Below are 20,697 nucleotides of genomic sequence, written 5' to 3'. Positions count from 1 at the left end.
AGTTGGCAGTTGGAGAGAGAGAGAGAGAAAGAGAGAAAAGGCAAGTTCAACAAGCTCTCTCAGCTAGTATGTGTGTGACATTGTAAGAGACTGAACAGTCATGGCTGAAACAGCCAGGAAAAGCTGATTGGAAACAGAAAGTTCCAGAGCAGTGGATGGCTGGAAGTGCTATCTGTCTGATGTTTCTCTTGGAATAAGTGGAACAGAAAGGAAATCTGTGATGGCCTGAAAGAAAGAAGTTACCATCTGGAGAACCCTGATGGGGCAAGTTTAATCAGCGAGACATTGAGGTGACCAATGGTGGTACCTCAGTTGTGAAAATCCTGGAACAACAAATCTCTCTCTGCAAACCCTACAAGAACCTTACTGAGCGGTACCTTTCGACAACCAAAGCCTGGTGAACTTTATACATGTTAAATTCTGTGCACAGTATAAGAATTGCCTGCATCCAGAGAACTTGGAAGAAGTGAGATTGAACTGTGAACCAAAGAACTTTTCTTAAATTTACACACACATTACACACATGTGTGTTTAGAATTAGAAAGGGGTTAATTTGGGTAAGTTAAGTATAGAGATAAGTTGACGCTTGATTCTATTTTCATGTTTAAAGTTAATTAAAAATAACTTTTGTTTAAATAACAATTTGTTGTGGTGAATTTCTGTTGCTGCTGGGTTTTGGGGTTCTTTGGGCTCGTAACAATACCTATAAAATTTTCTTTACTATTTTCAATTTGTATATTGGTTTTTTTTGTGTGGGGTGGTTAGGTGGGAGAGAGGGGTTTTGGGGTGGGGTGAAAACCATCTTGTACGCAATCAATTTGTTCCTTTTTTGATATTTGTATTATATAATAATTTTAGTTACTGCATGTATGGAATATTAAATCTAATAATTTTTAAAAAGTGATTTGGGCATCATGTTTGTATAGACATGTAAGATGAAGGGCCTGTTCCTGTGCTGGACTCATCTAAGTTCCATGTAAATAGTGGTAACTGAGATTCGGAACCTGTTGTATTTGTCCAACCCCCCACCCCCGCTAATTCATTCATGATATTAGCCTTTTTCTCGTTGCAAAATTATTAACTCTCTAAGATAGTTTACCAAGAGTTAATAATTTTGTTTTGTCTGAAGTCCAATGGCTAGAGCAAGTAAGTGCCATAGGTTTTCTGCTCCAATGCCTTTCACAATAAAATAAGCTAACTAAGCCCTACTTTATATTAAGTACCTGTGGTCAATCAATGAATGTTTATGGGTGATCTTTAAGTCATTTCTGTGCAATGTGTAAAAATTTTTCAGACCTGTCTGGATTCTGTTAGCAGATGAAGAATTTCTTTGCCTTCTTCGCTCATTGTCAATTCTAATACTCTTCTGGAGCAACAACTGCCTTTGTCCATTCATATCCTGCATTGCAAACATCGATCCAAACTGTTTCTTACCAAAGGTTGTCAGAAATTGACTAAGTAACTCGACAAAAGCAAAGACAAAGAATTAATGCATATAATTGTGGTTGCAATTCAGTATTGAGGTGGGGTGGAGGAAGAAGAGGGGAAGGGAACTCAGACGAAAGCATTTAGGAATAGATGCAAAGATTATATAATTGTTAGACTTTATATAAATAAAAGGCACTACAGGGCAAATTTCCTCTCATTCCTGCAGAGATCAAATAGTGGTAGGAAGTACAATGGAGTCCACATTTCCAACACCCCCTAGATCTGGTGCTATTACTGTCACTTTATAGTTGCTTTATGGCACTTGGGCATCACTCTTTGGAATATGCCAAGAACTTAGTGCAAAGGGAAAATTCTTGCATTACATCTTCTAAGAGATCGAAGCCATAATTCATGTTTGTGGGCGGCATGGTTAACAGAGCAGTTAGTGCAACGCTACGACAGTACCAGCAATCCAAACCGGGGTTCAAATCCCGCGCTGTCTGTAAGGAGTTTATATGCTCTCCCCGAGTTTGCGGGGATTTCCCCAGGAGATCTAGTTTCCTGCCACCCTTCAAAATGTACCGGGGGCTGTAAGTTAATTGGACCGAAACGGCCTGTTACTGTGCTGCATGTCTAAATTTTAAAAAAAATTAAGAATACCCCAGACCCAATTTCATTATTAATATTTCAATTAAAATATTTTGGCTGCATTGTCAAATTACATTAACAAGGTAGGCATCTTATGTATAAACATATATACAAAATACATATCGTTCCTTCTCTTGAAAGATTTAATTCACACATATCCACGACCTATTGGAGCAACGCAGAGGGCAACCATTTTAATTCCACACCCTATTCTCACACTGATAATGACCTCCCGTACTGGCAAAACCGAGGCTATCTACGAAAGAAGGAACAACACCAAGTATTCTGAGCATTAACATCGATTTCCCCACTTTCCATTAGGTCACTCCCCTGCTTCCCTGTCCCTCTGTCTACTTTCCTCCAGCTCTCCACCCCCCTTCCTTCTCCATTCAGAGAGCCATGCACTCTCGCCTCCCCTCCCCCACCTCATGACTTTTCAGCTCTTTCCTCTTGAGCCCTCCCACCTCTATCCACTTCTTGCCTGTGGTCCTGTGTTTCTCCCTCTGCTCCCGTCCCCAACATTTAATTCAGGTACATTTTGCTCATACTTTGATGAAAGGGTTCAGGCCTGAACCGTGGTTATATGTCTGCTACATAAAGAACACTGTGTGACTTAGTGAATTTCTCGAGCAATTTTGTGTAAACCACAACTCTTCCACTGGGCACTCTCCAACCAGGCGGGGCATTTAGCATGACCTTCTCCAGTTTATATTTGACCCCTCCCTGTCTCTCTTGCTTTCCCTCCGCCACCTTTCCTCCAGCTCCCTACACATCTCAGAATCAGAAGAATTAGAATTTATGGTCAAGTCACCTCTCAGCTTATTTCTCTCCCCCCCCCCACCCCTCCATATCCACCCACGACCTCTTGCCTGTTGGCCTGTGGTTCTCCCCCCCTGCCCCTTCTTCTCTTCTCTCGTCCCCCTCCTCCACTTTTTATGCAGGTGCCTGTCTGCTTTTTTTTGCTCAGTCCTTGATGAAGGGCTCAGGCCCGAAACATTGGTTGCCTTTTGCTTCCGCCTGCTGCATGACCTGCTGAGTTTCTCAAGAACTTTGCATCAAATTTTGAAGCAGTGCTGGAATGTTCTGATAAGGTTATTGAATGAAGATCTACCGGGACCAATGCCTGAAGAGGGCACACAAAATCAGTGAACCGGTGCAGACTCGAAAGGCCAACATGGCCTGTTTCCGCTCCGTAAATGGTTATATGGTTATATATGGTAAATCATCACAGTCTTTTCTGTTGAACAATATCAATTAGTACAGTGAAAGGTTTGCTCTTCAGATCTTTTGTACTTTCCATAGGCAAACATACCTATCAGCTTTTAGTACAATATATAGTGCAGACTCCAAATAATCAGAACATTTTCTTTCGTTGACATTAAAAAAAACGATCTTTCTGATCTTCAGTTGCGTCCAGTTCCTTGCCCTCGCCCTTTCCCTTTACCTCTAGATACTCTAGAAGAGTCTCTTTTAGTAGATTTTCTATGGCGTTCAACTTTAATCCACTCACCTACATTAGATTTGCGATGCCTATCCTCAGCCACCTCTTTCGGGCGGATGTCATTAACAGCTGATACCTCTGGGGTTGTACCCTTAGCCATGCCTACGTGTTGGATTTGCTTTTGGAAACATCTGTCAGAGCCCCATGATTTAGCAGGGTGAGGACTACATTTCTTCTCTGGTGACTGATACCCAGAGTTTTGCTTGAGAGGAAAGCTTTTGCTTCTTTCCCTCCCATACCCCTTTTCCTTGTTCCGAGTTCCACTACCAAATGCAAGCATCTGATTATGACTAACCACTTTTCTACTATTATTCAATCCTTCTTTATTAAATAAGAAGCCATTGGATTCACTGCAATGATAGCCACAGCTTTGTCTGCGGCTAACCTGGTCTCTCTCCAAATTGATGCTTGAGGCTGCGCTGGATAAACTGCTTTCCACAGAGCTCAGATGCAGAGTGGTAAGGCGGCTGCTTAACCCAGGCATTGCCGATGACGGGCTAGAGCTTTGTCTGGATCGAGTCAAAGCAGCAGAGACATGACATCTGCTGGGGCTCTGTACTCTTCTCACAGCTGCAGCATAAGAATCTTGTTTAGCGAATAATAAATACTGAGGCAATGTAGCAGAAGTGGAATTGTTCGGATTGGGGGGCAAAACGACAGAATATTGTGGAGAGTCACTTGTAGATGTTTTCCGCAACCTTAAGTCATTGAGCCACTGTTGACGAACATCTGGAATTCAAAACAACATTGAAAAGGTCATTTTAAAATTGTGCTTCATGCAAGAACATGAGAAATAGGAACAGGGGTCACCACCTGGCCTGTTGAGCCATTCTGCCATTCAATAAGACCATGGCTGTGAACACAGATTCACCTACCTACCTTTTCCCCCATACCATGTCTTAAATATATTTAATGAGGAGGTTCTACCTCTTCATTGGAGAGAGAATTCCACAGAATCACTACTCTCTGGGAAAAGTCTCATCTCTGTTTTAAATCTACTCCACGTATCTTGAGGCCATGTCTAGTCTCACCTACCAGTGGACACAACTTTCGTGCCTCTAATCTGTTCCTTTCACAATTTTACACGTTTCCACAAGATCCTCTCTCACACATCTAAATTCTAACAAGAATCAAGGTGACTTAATCTCTCATCGAAGGCCAACTCTCACATTTCTGGAATCAATCTGGTAAACCTCTTTTACACCACTTCCAAAGCCAGTATATTCTTTCTCAAGTATGGAGACAGGAACTGCACACAGTACTCTATTACCCTGTCCAGTTGCAGCAGAATCTCCTTGTTTTTAAACTTAATCCCTCTAGCCATGGCCAACATTGTATTTGCCTTCTTGATTACCTGTTGCACCTGCTACTCAACCTTTTGCGATTCATGCACAAGCATCTCCAAGTCTCTCTGCACAACAGCATGCTGCATCTTTCACTCTTTGAGTACCTCATTTTGTCCCACCTTGTACTCCATCTGCCAGACCCTTGCCCACTCACTTAATCTCTCTACGTGTCTCTGCAGACCCTGTGTGCTTTTCCACTTTGTGGACTCAGCAAACTTTTGGTTCTCACCTCCAGACCATTGATGCATATTGTTTGCAGTTATGGGCCCAGCAATGATCCCTGTGCCACTCCGCTCACCACTGATTGCCTAACAGAAAAACAGCATTACCCCACCTTTCCGTCTCCAATAATTTGATGCCTATGCATTAAATAAAAAAAAAGGTAATGGTTCTATTATTTTCACGTAATTCTATTTTTAGAATCTAACATACTGAAATTCTTTAACTTTGTCTACCGTGAGGCAGACAGAGAGCCATCACTTTTTCTAGCACCCCGCACAAAAATGAGGCCTCAATGGCATTGGCTGCTTTCCAAGCTTTACTCTATTAATTGTACAGTTACAGTTAGAATTTAGCATTACAGTGCAAGTTCGTTCACCATTTCATCAATTCTTGGCAAGGGGTAAGCGTCCAATTCCATGTATTGATTGAATAATCCATGCACTTTCGCTTCTTGTGTCGGTGAGTAGGTGTATCGCCACGGTGATATGCACATCTCAATTATGCCTTCTGAAGGTAATTGGAAAATTTCCTCTGCAATGAAGCCCTGATTATCTTTGCTAAAGGTCTCGATTTGGCAGCAATTGGTTTGCAGCTTGGTGATAAACTTGGGAAAAGGGATGGCTCTTCGTTAGTCCACAGTGATGAACAGCACCATTCACGGTTAGTTCAAACAAGGGTCCTCCATATTCACATTTACACTCAGATGCTGAGGCTGGAAATCCTGGCCACGTATTAACTCAGAACATAGGTCCTTCAATACACCAAGTCGTGTGGCAGCGCATGACTGGCTACTAAGACTAAGAGTTAGGCCAACAACTAGTGTTTAACATTTTCTGAACCATAATTAATGTCTTTTTACTGGATTTAGTTCCCGCGTGACTTTCTCGCTCATGTAACTATCAGTGCTGCCTGAATTCAACAGAGCACTTCACCTTTTACCAGTCACAGAGATTGTGGCTTGAGCGAGTCTTTGTGACACATTAGTATGTGTAGCCAGTACCTGAGAATTGTCCACTGTTCCAATAAGCTTGCTGAGGCCTTGGATTTGCAAACTCAGGCATAAAGTCTCTTCTTGGCATATTTATAACAGTTATCCCATGAATGGTAAGAGAAACCACAGAAGAAACATTTCCGTTTTGTATTATAAGTGGCACCACAGCTGGTTTCTCAAGAGGAACTGGAAGGTTATCAGGCAGCCCTGATAAAGAATCCTTCTCACATGCCTGCGCTACCTGTGGTGGTTCAGGGTTCACGACTGCAGCTGTATGAGCTGCTGGGGTAGCATATGCATCATTATTGCATTGAGCGATGTCTAACACAGTACCTTAATTATAAACAGTCTGTAAGTTCAGTGTTTTGTTTTCTAAGAGACGCTGGCATATTGCAGGTGAGGCAATGCCAGCAATGAAGATGTCCCACGCTGCCTTGTTCCCACGCTGATCCGCACTATGATCTTGAAAATTACAATTTCTCTTTAACTTTTTCCAATCCCTGAAGAAATCATCTAAAATTATTCTCCTGCCTTCTGCGCCTGGTAGCCATGAAATGTCTTGCAAAAACCTCATATAAATTGTCCAACACAGTGATAGCTGAGTCAAATATTTACACATCCTTCTATGCAACTCACACAACCTAATAGTGTTCCATCTTGTCCCCATAGTCGTCGATGTAGTTCATGGAAATCGTACGCCAGTGCCGCCACTCCTTGGCAGCTGTCGGTGAGCTGGGGTCGATCTCTAAGCACTTGGGCATCCACGTCATCTCCATGCTTGACAATTAAGTTGAGCAAATTGTCGTGAGAATGAAAAACTTGGTGGCTGTTTTCCAAGCTTTACTCAATTGTAGTTACAGTGAGAGGTTAGAATTATTTAGAACAATTAAGAATAACTGTAAATTACACGCAGCATCCATTGAAAGAACATTTCAACTGAAATTGAACGAGGCCTTGACGAAACTCCGGCACTGTGTACTCTCAAATCCATGGAACAGACGATTATTATTGTATTTATTTCACTTTGAGAAAGTACAATCTAAAAGTTTCAATAATTGACTTACTTGACTGGCATTTGCTGTGAAACTTGCTTTCTGTATTTGTTGAGACAGTCTGGATAACTAGCACCACCTCTTTCACTTCAGTTTTTGAAGGATCCAGTGCGATAATGTGGTTGTGTTTGGTTGTTCTGGGAGTTTTGACATCAGTCTGTTGAATAATTTTTCATAGGGTATTTTAGAAATCACAGCATGGTTTTAAGCATATTCTGCTCATAACTTTACTAAAAGATTTATTTCCAGTATTAAACCTTCCCCACAAAGATGGTGCCTCATGTTGAATTATGGCTCCATCGGTGCCAAAGGAGAGATTCTACATTGAATTTAGACTGGCTATTCACTTTTGGTTGGGTGGGAAGACAAGGAAGAACTTCACGGTTTAAAAAAAATGTTCCAGTATGATACTACATGCACTGTCACCTGAAGTAATGTATTACATAAGCTGGTGATGTGATTTGAGATTCCCTGATCTCTGTGATTTAATAGTGAATTGCGTATACATTTAGTTACAGCAGGTAACTGAAAATCTATCTCATCGGGAGGGAAAAGATGAAGTGTGAAAGTAGGCTAGCAAATAATAGTGAAGAGGTTATCAAAAGCTTCTTCATGTATATAAAGAATAAGAGTGTAGACACAGTACCACGAGAAAATGACGCCAGAGAAATAATAATGGGAGACAAGGAGATGGCAGAGGAACTAAATCAATATTGTTAACCAGTCTGACTGTGCCAGATCTCAAGGATATCAGGGAAGGGAAGTGAGTGCAGTTACTATTTCAAGGGAGAAGGTGCTATTACGGGCTCCCATATTTTTGTCCATTTTCATTTGTGTGGGACCGTCACTTCAAGAGAACAGATTTAACAAAACCCTGCAGGTTTTGGAAAGTGACTGTGAACTGAAGACAGGTTGAAGACAGCAAGTTCCTACATTGGATACATCTTGAAGAGTGAGGAAACCCAGGTGCAGAGACCATGTGACCAACAGCTGCAAGACTGAGTGCACAGTTTTGCTCAGGGGCCATTTTGAGGAAGCATCTTTGGAAGGGCAGCTGTGCTGAAATAGTCTTGTGTGATAATAGACAATCTGTCTGATCTCCCCACGTTATGGGAGAATAAGTGTGGCCATTTTGAGGAGACAGTACTTGGAGAAGCATCCTTTGAAGGGATACTGTGCCGACTGTGGCCAAATGTGTGGTTATATACAAACTGTCTGATTTCTCCAGATTATAGAAGAATGAGAATATCCCTCTGTGACCAAAAGGTGAAGGTCACTTTGATTGGCTGACCCATGGAAAGTGTCTGGAAGCAGAAGAAATACTGCATTTGATGGTAACCAGTGTGAGGGTTACTTGCATTTGGCTGACCCACAAAAAGGGTTTTGGAAGCTTTGTGAGCACCACTCGCTTCATGTCCCCTACACCAAAGATGACAGGAGTTTTGGTTGTCACTAGTCTAAAAAGGACATCTTGCTGGAAGCACAACAACAAGGACTTTGTGAGTTAATAAATGTTCTCTCACCCACTTCATGATCTGCTAATTTCATCTAAAGACTGCATGTCCCACCCATCTAAGGCCTGTGTGTTGCATCCCTCTACAGCAGTGGTTCTCAACCTTTTTCTTTCCACTCACATGCCACTTTAAGTATTCCCTATGCCATAGGTGCTCTTGATTAGTAAGGGATTGCTTAAGGTGGTACGTGGGTGGAAAGAAAATGTTTGAAAACCACTCTTTTAATCATACCTAATTGACTTATGTGCACAGTTTCTTAACTCCAAAGGAAATGGGCCAATGACAATTTTCACAAGCAAAATATTTCAGTCACAATTGGGTCTAGAGCAGTGATTCTCAACCTTCCCTTCCCATTCACATCCCACCTTAAGCAATCCCTTACTAATCACAGAGCACCAATGGCATAGGGATTGCTTAAAGTGGGATGTGAGTGGGAAGAAAAAGGTTGAGAACCCCTGCTCTAAAGCCTGCACGTCACATGAAGTTCAAGCCAATGTGTCAACATTGAATTTCTGAAACTGAACTTTGAACTGTCTTCCAAGAATTGGCCCTTGAACTGTAGTGGCTTGGGGTAGTCCACACACACACCAGTATATTCGCGCATAGTTGGGGGTTAAGTTATATATGTGTAGATATGGTGTTCTGTCATTGTTAATTAATAATTAAAATATTATTTTAAATATAACACTATCTAGGCTCATTTCTGTCGCTGCTGTCTGGTACATAACAATGCTCAGAAAGCTGAATGGCCCAAAGGTGGATAAGTCTCCTGGTCCAGATGGATTGCATCCTCAGGTCCTGAAAGAGGCAGCAGTAGAGATTGTGGAGGCATTGGTAATGACCTTTCAGGAATCAATAGATTCTGGTATGGTCCCGGAGGACAAGAAAATTGCAAATGCCACCCCACTATTGAAGAAGGGAGGCAGGCAGCAGAAATGAATCATAGGTCAGTTCGCCTGACATCAGTGGTTGTGAAGATGTTGGAGTTGATTGTAAAGAATGTGATTACTCAGTACTTAGAGGCACATGTCAGGATAGGCCAAAGCAGCATGGTGTCCTTAAGGGAAATCTTGCTTGTCAAACCTAGTGGCATTCTTTGAGGAAATGACAAGCAGGCTGGATAAGGGAAATGCAGTGGATGTTATGTATTTGGATTTTCAGAAGGCCTTTGACAAGGTACCGCACATGAGGCTACTTAACAAGATAAGAGCCTATGGTACAACAGGAGATATTTTGGCGTGGGTAAGCATTGGCTGATTGGCAGGAAGCAGAGAGTTGGAATACAACAATCATATTCTGATTGGCTGCCAGTGGCATTTCACAGGAGTTGGTGTTGGGGCCACTTATTTATATTGTATATTAATGATTTGGATTTATGGACTGAATGGCTTTGTGGCCAAGTTTGCAGATGGTATGAAGGTAGATGGAGGAATAGGTAGTGTTGAAGAAACAGGGAGACTGCAGAAGGACTTGGACAGATTAGGAGAATGGGCAGGGAAGTGGGAAATTATATATAATGTTGGAAAGTGTACGGTCATGCACTTTGATAGAAAAAATAAATGGGCAGACTATTTTTTGAAAAGGGGAGAAAAGTGAAAATACCCAGATGCAATAGGACCTGGAGTCCTCATGCAGGATAGCTGAAGGTAAATTTGCAAGGTGAGTGGTGGTGAAGAATTCAAATGCGCTGCTGGCATTCAAGAGGAACAGAATACAAGAGCAGGGATGTGATGTTGAGGCTTTCGAAGACACTGGTGAGACATTGTGAGGAGTTTTGGGGTCCTCATTTAAGAAAATATGTGCTAAAGTTGGAGAGGGTTCAGAGGAGGATTATTGGGATGATTTCCATAATGAAAGGGTTATCAAACTAGGAGCGTTTGACAGCTCTTGGCTCGTATTCATTGGAATTTAGGAGAATGAGGGAGGTCTCATTGAAACATGGCAAATGTTGAAAGGCATGGACAGAGTGGATGTAGAAAGGTTGTTTCCCATAGTGGAGACTCTCGGGCAAGAGGGCACAACTTCAGGATTGAAGGGTGTTCGCTTAGAACAGAAATTAATTGGAATTTCTTCAGCTAGAGGGTTGTAAATCAGTGGAATTTGCCGCCACAGGTGGTTTATGAGGCCAGGACATTGGGTGTATTTAACACAGAGATTGATAGTTAGAACCATAGAACTTCACAGCACAGAAACAGGCCCCTTCGGCCCTTCTAATTTGTGCTGAACCATTTTTCAGCCTAATCCTAGTCCTACACTCAGTCCATACCTCTCCCGTCCATGTACCTATACAAATTCTTCTTAAATGTTAAAAATAAGTCCCCATTCACGCCTTCAATTGGCAGCTTGTTCCGCACTCCCACCACACTCTGTGTGAAGAATTTCCTTCTTATGTTCTGTCTAAACTTCTTCCCTTTCACACTTAACTCATGTCCTCTCATTTGTATCTCACCTATTCTCAGTGGAAAAAGCCTTCCTATATTTATTCTGTCTACCCCCCTCATAATGTTAAATATCTCTATCAAATCTCCCCTCATTCTTCCACACTTGAGGGAATAAAGTCTTAACCTGTTTAACCTTTTCGTGTTGTTCAGTTCCTGAAGTCCAGGCAGCATACTCGTAAATCTTCTCTGGACGCTTTCCATCTTATTGATCTTTCCTGTAGTTAGGTGACCAAAACTGCACACAATATTTTAAATTTGGCTTCACTAATTTCTTAAACAACTTTACATTCCAATTCCTGTACTCAATGCTTTGATTTATGAAGGCCAGTATGTCAAAAGCTCTCTTTAGAACCCTATTCACCTGTGACACCACTTTCAGGAAATTATGTATCTGAATTTCCAGACCACTCTGTCCCACTGTACACCTCAGTGCTCTACCATTTACCATTTATGTCTTTTCTTGGTTTGTCCTTCCAAAATGCAACACCTCACATTTTTCTGAATTAAATTAAATTTACTATATTTCAGTCCATTTTTCCAGCTGGTCCAGATCACTCTGCAGGCTTTGAAAACCTTATTTGCTGTCCACAAGCGTCCAATCTTAGTGTCACCTGCACACTCGCTTCTACAATTTACCACGTTGCTAACCAAATCATTGATAGAGACCACAAACAATGGTACCAGCACCGATCCCTGAGGCACACCACTAATCACAGGCCTTCACCCTGAGAAGCAATCATCTGGTGTCTCCCATCCAGCCATCGTCAAATCCAGTTTATTACCTCACCATGAATACAGAGCATCTGAACCTTCCTGATTAATCTTGTCAAAGGCCTTGCTAAATTCCCTGCAGACAACATACTGTTATGGACTGATGAGTGTTTGGGCAGCGGACTGTGACTTTAAGAAAATGGATTTCTCTGCAGTTTCCTGTTTAACAAAACTGTGCTAATTGGCCAAGGTCGGGCTGCTCTGATAAGAGAGAAAAAGGCTTTAACTGCAGCAATTGACTGGGTTACGAGCAGACCACGAGGAGATCAGCAGGAAGAAACCAGAGAAAGGGAGACAAGAGAGTTCACCAGTCTAGCTTAGAAGGAGACTCAGAGACACAGTTCTCTCTGGGTTGAGAGTGGTCCTAGCAGCCTGAACTTGAGTGTGACAGAGGAAGCCACTTAACGTCATCTAGTGAAAGAGCCATTTGGAAAACCTGCTGTGCCAAGGACTGTGGAGGAGTTGCAATCTGTGGCGCCACAACCTCCTGTCATCTTCAGTGTTCAAGTTTGGATGTCCTTCTCAGTATTCAGTCGAAGAACTCAACTTTGGACTTTAAACATTGAGAAGTAACTCTGAGGATGCTGTTTTTTCTTTTGACCGACTTACCTGACAGGACTGTACCATTTTGGGGTTTTGGGGTTTTTCTTTTGTATTTTGGGCACAGACAATATTGTCTGAGTTTTTTTGCACACACACACACATTCTGCTTGAAAATATATTTAGTTTGGTACTCTCGTAGGTTAATTTGGAGAAGACAGTATTATTAATTGTCGTTAATAACTATAGAGTTAAAATTTAACCTATTGAACTGTATTTTCCTTTGCTGCTGGTTTGGGGCACAGGCCTCATCAACTTTCCCGGTAACCTCCTTGAAATACTCTGTAAGATTGGTCAAACACAACCTACCATGCACAAAGCCATGTTGACTATCCCTAATCAGTCCCTGGATATCCAAATACTTGTATATCTAATCTCTTAGAACCCCTTCCAATAATTTACCTACAACTGACACAAGGCTCACTGGTCTATCATTTCCAGAGTTACTTTTGGAGCCTTTTTTTAAACAACATAAGTTACCCTCCAATCCTCTGGCACGACACCTGTGGGAAAGGACATTTTAAATATTTCTGCCAGGGCCCCTGCAATATCTGCACTAGCTTCCCTCAAGGTCCAAGGGAATATCTTGTCAGGCCCTGGGGATTTATCCACCCTTATTTGCTTTAAGGCAGCAAACACCTCTTCCTCTTTAATCTGTATAGGTTCCATGACCTCGCTGCTTATTTTTCTGACCTGGCTCAACTCCGTGCCAGTTTCTGGAGTGAATATTGATGAAAAAATCATTTAAAATCTCCATCATTTTTGGCTCCATACAAAGCTGACCACTCTGATTTTCCTGAGGACTAATTTTGTCCCTTACTATTGTTTTGCTCTTAATATATCTGTAGGATTCCTTCAGATTTTCCTTAATATTATCTGCCAAAGCAACCTCAGGTCTTCTTTGAATTTTCTTGATTTCTTTCTTCTGGTATTTTTTTTGGATTTTTCATACTCTACATTTGCTCCGTGTTGCCTAAACCTGCTATGCACCTCTTTCGTCTTCTGAACCATATCCCCAATATCTCCTGAAAGACAGAGTTCCCGATACCTTCTAACCTTGCCTTTGATCCTGACAGGAACATAGACTGTACTCTCAAAATTTCACCTTTGAGGGCCTTCCACTTTCTTCACACATCCTTGCCCGAAAACAACTTACCCCAAACCACGCATTCTAGATCCTTTCCTCAAAATCTGCCTTTCTCCAATTTAGAATCTCAACCCAAGGCCCAGACCTATCCTTCTCCATAATTAACTTAGAACTAATGCCATTATGATCACAGGACCCAAAATGTTCCCCTACACATACTTCTGTCACTTGTCCAAAGAGAAGATCCAGTATTACATTCTTTCTAGTTTGTACTTCAATATATTGACTTAGAAAACTTTTCTGATCACATTTGACAAACTCCAAGCTGTCCAGCCCTTTTACAGTATGGGAGTCCCAGTTAATATGTGGAAAGTTAAAATCTCCTACTGTCATAAATTTATATTTTCTGCAGCTGTCTGCTATCACTCTGCAAATTTGCTCCTCCAATTCTCGCTGACTATTGGGAAGTGTATAATACAACCCCTTGAATGTGGTCATACCTTCCCTGTTCCTCAGCTCCACCCATACAGCCTCAGTAGACGAGCCCTCTGGTCTGTGCTGCCTGAGCACAGCTGTTATATTTTCCCTGACAAGCAATGCCACCCCTCCCCCTTTCATTCCTTCCATTCTATTGCGCCTGAAGCATGTGATTATCGGGGAGAAGGCTGGGCAGTGGGTCTGAGTGGAAAAATAGATCAGCTCATGATTGAAAGGTGGGGTAGTCTCGATGGGCTGAACAGCCTACAGTGCCCTCCATGATGTTTGGAATACAGATACCTTTTCTCTTTATCTGTCCCTGTGGTTCATAGTTTTAACTTTGTAACCAAACAACTCATGTTATTGAAGTACACATTCCAGATTTTATTTAATTTTATTTGTATGCATTTTGATCTGACCATGTAGAAATTACAGGACTTTTTATACATAGTCTCCTCTCTCCAGGGCACCACAATATTTGGGAATGGCATGTACATTAAAGTCGTCATGTTCAGTCTCTTTGGCTTGGCTTCGCGGACGAAGATTTATGGAGGGGTAAATGTCCACGTCAGCTGCAGGCACGTTTGTGGCTGACAAGTCCGATGCGGGACAGGCAGACACGGCTGCAGCAGTTGCAGGGGAAAATTGGTTGGTTGGGGTTGGGTGTTGGGTTTTTCCTCCTTTGCCTTTTGTCAGTGAGGTGGGCTCTGCGGTCTTCTTCAAAGGAGGTTGCTGTCCGCCGAACTGTGAGGCGCCAAGATGCACGGTTTGAGGCGATATCAGCCCACTGACGGGGGTCAATGTGGCAGGCACCAAGAGATTTCTTTAGGCAGTCCTTGTACCTTTTCTTTGGTGCACCTCTGTCACGGTGGCCAGCGGAGAGCTCGCCATATAACACGATCTTGGGAAGGCGATGGTCCTCCATTCTGGAGACGTGACCCACCCAGCGCAGCTGGATCTTCAGCAGCGTGGACTCGATACTGTCGACCTCTGCCATCTCGAGTACTTCGACGTTAGGGATGAAAGCGCTCCAATGGATGTTGAGGATGGAGCGGAGACAACGCTGGTGGAAGCGTTCTAGGAGCCGTAGGTGATGCCGGTAGAGGACCCATGATTCAGTACTTTGTTGCATATCCCTTACATGCAACAACTGCTTGAAGTCTGTGATTCATAGACATTACCAGGTGCTGAGTATCTTCTTTGGTGATGCTCTGCCAGGGCTCTGTTGCAGCCAATTTCAGCTCCAGCTTGTTTTGGGGGCTTGCTCAATTGGATTAGGTGACTAACTTGGTCATTTAATAATTTTCACAGATGAAGTCTGTTTTTAGCTTCAAAAAAACCCCACCTTTGTTGCTTTAGTAGTATGTTTGGGATCATTGTCTTGCTGTAGGATGAAGAGCCGTCCAATATGCTTGGATGCAATTTGCTTGAACTTGAGCAGATAAGATATTTCTATACACTTCAGTATTCATTTTGCTACCGCCATCAGCAGTTACATCATCATGAAGTTAAGCAGCAGCCAAACATGCCCAGGCCATAACACCCCCACCACCACAGACGAGGTGGCATGCTTTGGATCTTGGGCAGTTCCTTCACACCTCTACACTTTTCTCCTGATAGAGGTTAATCTTAGTCTCTTCTGTCCACCAGACTTTTTTCCAGAATTCTGCAGGCTCTTTTAAATACTTCTTGGCAAACTGTAATCCGGCCATCCTGTTTCTGTGACTAACTAGTGGTTTGTTTCTTGCAGTGCAGCCTCTGTATTTCTGTTCATGAAGTCTTCAGTGGACAGTAGTCATCGACACATATACCTCCTGAAGAGTGTTTCTGATCTGTTGGACGTGCATTTGGGGATTTTTCTTCATTATGATGAAGATTCCTCTGTTATCAACAGTGGAGGTCTTCCATGGCCTTCCAGTCCCTTTGTGACGACTGCATGGTATTTCTTCTTCATGATGTTCCAAATTGTTGATTTTGGTGATCCTAAGGTTTGGGCGATGTCTCTTACTGTTTTATTCTTGTTTTTCAGCCTCATAATTGCTTCCATTGGCACAACTCTGGTCCTCATACTGAAAAATGGCAACTACAGACTCTAAAGGTGATTAAAAGCTTAGAAGCAAGTCTGACTCTCATATCTGCACCAATGAAGCAATTAAACATACCTGAGTAATTATAAACATCTGTGAAGCCAAATGTCCCAAACATTATGGTGCCCTGAAACGGAGGACCTATGTATAAAAAGTGCTGTAATTTCTTCATGATGAAACCAAAATGTATAGAAATAATCTTTAATAACATCTGGAATGTGAACTTTAATCACATGAATTGCTTGATTACATATTTAAAACTGTAGAGCACAAGGGAAATAAAAAAAAAAGTGAATCTGTCCCAACCATTATTGGGGGCACTGAATTTTTGGCTCAGAAAATGGTGTGAGAACAATAAACCAGAATCTCAACCTGGACAAGACAAAGATGATGATTGTGGACTTCAGGAGAATGGTCGACCATTCTCCACTACACATCAATGGTTTCATCACGGAAAGCAGAAAGTTCCTTGGCATGCTTATAAATGACCACTTATCCTCGACCCACAACACCTCCTCACTGGTCAGGAAGGCACAACAGCTCCAACATTTCTGAAGGAGTCTGAGGAGAGCAAGGCTCCCGGCCCTCATCTTGACAACTTCTTTGAGAGATAAGGTAATAGCATTTAAACTAGTGAAGAATGTTGTTGATGACTTCCGATTACAAAACAGTCACATAGCTGTAATTCCCAGCAGACTTCAAAGTGTTTTGCAACCAATGGATGTCAGTATCAATAAGCAATTTAAGATAATGAGGAGAATGAGATGTAGTAACTGGATGGATGAAGGAGAAAAAACATATACAAAAGTAGGCAGTATGTGGGCTCCATCACAGCATCTGATCTGTGAATGGACCATGGAAGGAAATGAAAACTGACATTGTCAATTCATCCAAGAAATGCGGAATTTCAAATGCATTGGATGTTACAGAAGACAATTACCTTTGGGATGACAAAGAGGAAGCAGATGTACTACCTCAGACTACAAACAGCACGGACCATGAAGATGCAGAGGATCAGTGCAAAGATACAGTATCCCTGACGACTTCATCTGTGAGCAGTGCATCCAGCTGTAGCTCCTGACAAATCGAATTAAGGAGCTGGAGTTGGATGCACTCTGGATCATTCAGGAGGCCGAGGGTGTGATAGATTGGAGTTTCAGGGGTGCTATCACACTTAGGAGGCAGAAGAGGGTAGATGGGTGACAATCAGGAGAGGGAGAGCGAACAGACAAGCAGTGCAAGGTACTTTTGTAGCTGTTCCCCTCAAATAACAAGCATATCATTTTGGATACTGTGTTTGGTGTGTTTGGTGTGTGTGTGTGTGTGTGTGTGTGTGTGTGTGTGTGTGTGTGTGTGTGGGGGGGGGGGGGGGGGGGGAGACCTACCAGAGACAAGCTATGGCAATCAGGTCTCTGGCAAGGAGTCTGGTCCTGTGTCTAAGAAGGAAAGAGAGAAGTTGCAGTGATAGGGAATTCTACAGTTAGGTGGACAGATAAGAGGTTCTGTGGAAGGGATCGATAACCTCGGATGGTATGTTGCCTCCCTGGCACCAGGTTCTGAGATATCTCAGATCGAGTTCATGGCATTCTCAGTATGGAAGGTGATCAGCCAAAGTCAACGAGAATTGGAGATGCAAATTTGTAGAGCAATAGCAGCCAGCTGTAGGAAACATAAGGTGTGATAGCGGATTTTAACTTTCCACATATTGACTGGGACTCCCATACTGTAAAAGGGCTGGATGGCTTGGAGTTTGCCAAATGTGTTCAGGAAGGTTTTCTAAATTAATATATTGAGGTATTAACTAAAGAGAGTTCAACACTGGATCTCCTACTAGGAAATGAGACTGGACAGGTGATAGAAGTGTGTAGGGGAACTTTTTGGTTCAAGTGATTATGCTATTAGTTTCAAGTTAATTATGGAGAGGGATAAGTTTGGGCCTTGAGTTGAGATTCTAAGTTGGAGAAAGGCCAATTTTAAGGAAATGAGAAAGGATCTTGAATGCATTGATTGGGATAAGTTGTTTTTGGGCAAGGATGTGCGAGGTAAGTGGAGGACCTTCAAAAGTGAAATTTTGAGAGTACAGAGTTTGTATGTTCCTGTCAGGATTAAAGGCAAAGTTGAGCAAGCACAGGGAACCATGGTTTTCGAAAACTATTGGGGATCTGGTTCAGAAGAAGAGAGGTGTATAACAGGTATAGGTAATACGGAGCAAATAAGGTTCTTGTTGAGTATAAAAAATGCAAGGAAAAACCAGGAAAGAAACCAGGAAGGCTAAAAGAAGACATGAGGCTGCTTTGGCAGACAATGTGAAGGAAAATTCTAAGGGCTTCTAAGGGTATATTAAGAACAAAAGGATAATAAGGAACAAAATTGATCCACTTGAAGACCAGAGTGGTCATCTTTGAATGGAGCAAAAACGAGATAGGGGAGATCTTAAATGGGTTTTCTTCATCAATATTCCATCTGGAAACTGGAATAGAGACGAGGGAATTAAGGAAAACAAACAGTGAGATCATGGAACCTATACAAATTAAAGAAGAGGAGGTGCTTGCTGCCTTAAAACAAATAAGGATGGATAAATCCCCAGGGGCTGACAGGATATTCACTCGGGCCTAGAGAGAGGCTAGTGTAGACATTGCAGGGGTTCTGGCAGAAATATTAAAACCATGGGTGTGGTGCTGGAAGATTGTAGTATAGCTCACATTGTTCTGCTGTTTAAAAAAGGCTCCAAAAGTAACCCTAGAAATTATAGGCTGGTGAGCCTGACGGCAGTAGTTAAATCATTGGAAGGTGTTCTAAGAGATCAAATATACAATTATTGGGATAGCCAGGGAATGATTAGGGATAGTCAACATAGCTTTGTGCATGATAGGTTATGTTTAACTAATCTTGCAGGGTTTTGAGATTACCTGGGAAGTTTAAGGGGGAATGTCTTCACACAGAGAACAGTGAGAGCGTGGAACGAGCTGCTAGCTGAAGAGGTGAATGCAGGTTCAATTTTAACATTTAAGAAGAATTTGGACAGGTACATGACAGGAGGGCTATGGACTGGGTGCAGGTCAGTGAGACAAGGCAGAAAAATGATTTGGCACAGACTAGAAGGGCCAAAGGAGCCTGTTGCCGTGCTGTAATGTTCTATGATTCTATATCATTCATCCTGCTGGATTAATGCACGTTATTTGTTGCTGAAGATGTTAAACAAACTTTTGTGTTTGAAAGCCTTAATATAGTAAATGTTTACTTCACTATTTTGCATGTCTACCATGAATAAAAAGTTACTACTGATAGTTATTTTCGTTTCAATTGTTGTTATTTATCTTGATAATTTATGGCTTGAGGTACATAGAAACAAAAATTCAGTGAAGAAAATTATACCATAGTCCCAAATATGAAATTGTGTTTAAAGCTTTTGTGATGCGAGCCGGTATGGTTTGGTTGCAGCAGACACTGTGCTTTTGGATTCTTGTGTGAATCTTAGTCCCTCAAAAGTAAGTCCACCCTCCCAAATTTGACATGAAAAATTGGCCCCTAAAACTCTACCTTTACATGAATATATAAGATGGAAGACATTTTTGACCCATCACCATCAAGACAGAGGCTCAGGGGTATCAAAATCAGGACCGCCAGGATGGGAAGTAGCTTCTTCCCGCAGGCTGTGAGATTGATGAACATTATCCTGTAACTGAGTAAGTCGACCCAAAATATTCATATTTATTTTTAATGATATCTTTATGTACAATATGAGGTTATTATGTATTGGGTATTTATGTTTGGGCACTGACGTCAGGTTGTATATGTAGAGTCAGATGATAATAAATTTAAACTTGATATCCATAAGAAATAATCTCCTGGGAGGAGAATTTTATTCCTGAGTGAAAAACCTTCTCAGCATGTTCCTGAATGGCTGATCCTTTGTTTTGATACGATGACCCCTGGTTACAACTGCACTTGTTTGGAGAAGGATCATCTCTCCATTTTACTCTCAAGCCAGAAAGAAATGTGCACATTTTATTGACATCCTGTTGTACTTCTAAACTGGAGAGAGAACCTGCTGAAAGTCAGTCACTTCAGAGTGACCTACTTTGTTTCATCAACATCCAACCTTGTTTAGGGCTGTTGATATATTTAAATTTATTACGTCCATTCTTTGTTATTATGGCTGTACTTTGGGAATCCATATGCACGATTATTCTCGTAGATTTTTCCTTTTTTTCTGTAGCACATTCCATAATTGTACTGTACAAACTTATTATTACTGAAAAATCAATAAAAATATTTTAAAAAGAAAGAAAGTCATCTCGTAGGACAATTCCGAAAATCAATCTGGTGATCGTTTGTTGCAATCCCTTTATTGCATGTACACTATATCCTTCCATAGGTAGGGAGGCCTGATCTGCATATATTTTCCGGATTCTGTCTGACCAAGATCCTACATATTTTTGTAAGTCTCTTTATTCTTTTACTCAAATCCACCTGTGATAAAGCCAATGTATTTGATGCAAGACCAGACTAATTGGAGAACTCAGCCGTTC

At 41.8% G+C, this 20,697-nt stretch overlaps 1 protein-coding gene across 3 annotated transcripts in view; it reads right to left on the bottom strand.

Annotated features, from left to right (window-relative positions):
- Positions 1-2,979: 2,979 nt before the first annotated feature.
- The window catches only part of LOC138762185 (mitogen-activated protein kinase kinase kinase 20-like), a 126,908-nt gene continuing 109,190 nt past the window's right edge, over positions 2,980-20,697 (bottom strand). For all 3 annotated transcript variants that reach the window (XM_069935743.1, XM_069935746.1, XM_069935744.1), the window contains 2 exons: positions 7,201-7,345; positions 2,980-4,306 (listed from right to left, as the gene is read on the bottom strand). In XM_069935743.1, coding sequence (XP_069791844.1) covers positions 3,480-4,306; positions 7,201-7,345 — 972 coding nt within the window. In that variant the 3' untranslated portion in view covers positions 2,980-3,479. The remainder of the gene's footprint in view (positions 4,307-7,200; positions 7,346-20,697) is intronic.

This window comes from Narcine bancroftii, chromosome 4, assembly GCF_036971445.1.
Source record: "Narcine bancroftii isolate sNarBan1 chromosome 4, sNarBan1.hap1, whole genome shotgun sequence".
NCBI classification, from domain to species: Eukaryota; Metazoa; Chordata; class Chondrichthyes; order Torpediniformes; family Narcinidae; genus Narcine; species Narcine bancroftii.
Note: the sequence above shows the minus strand (reverse complement) of the source record. Positions and strands in the feature narration are given on the sequence as shown.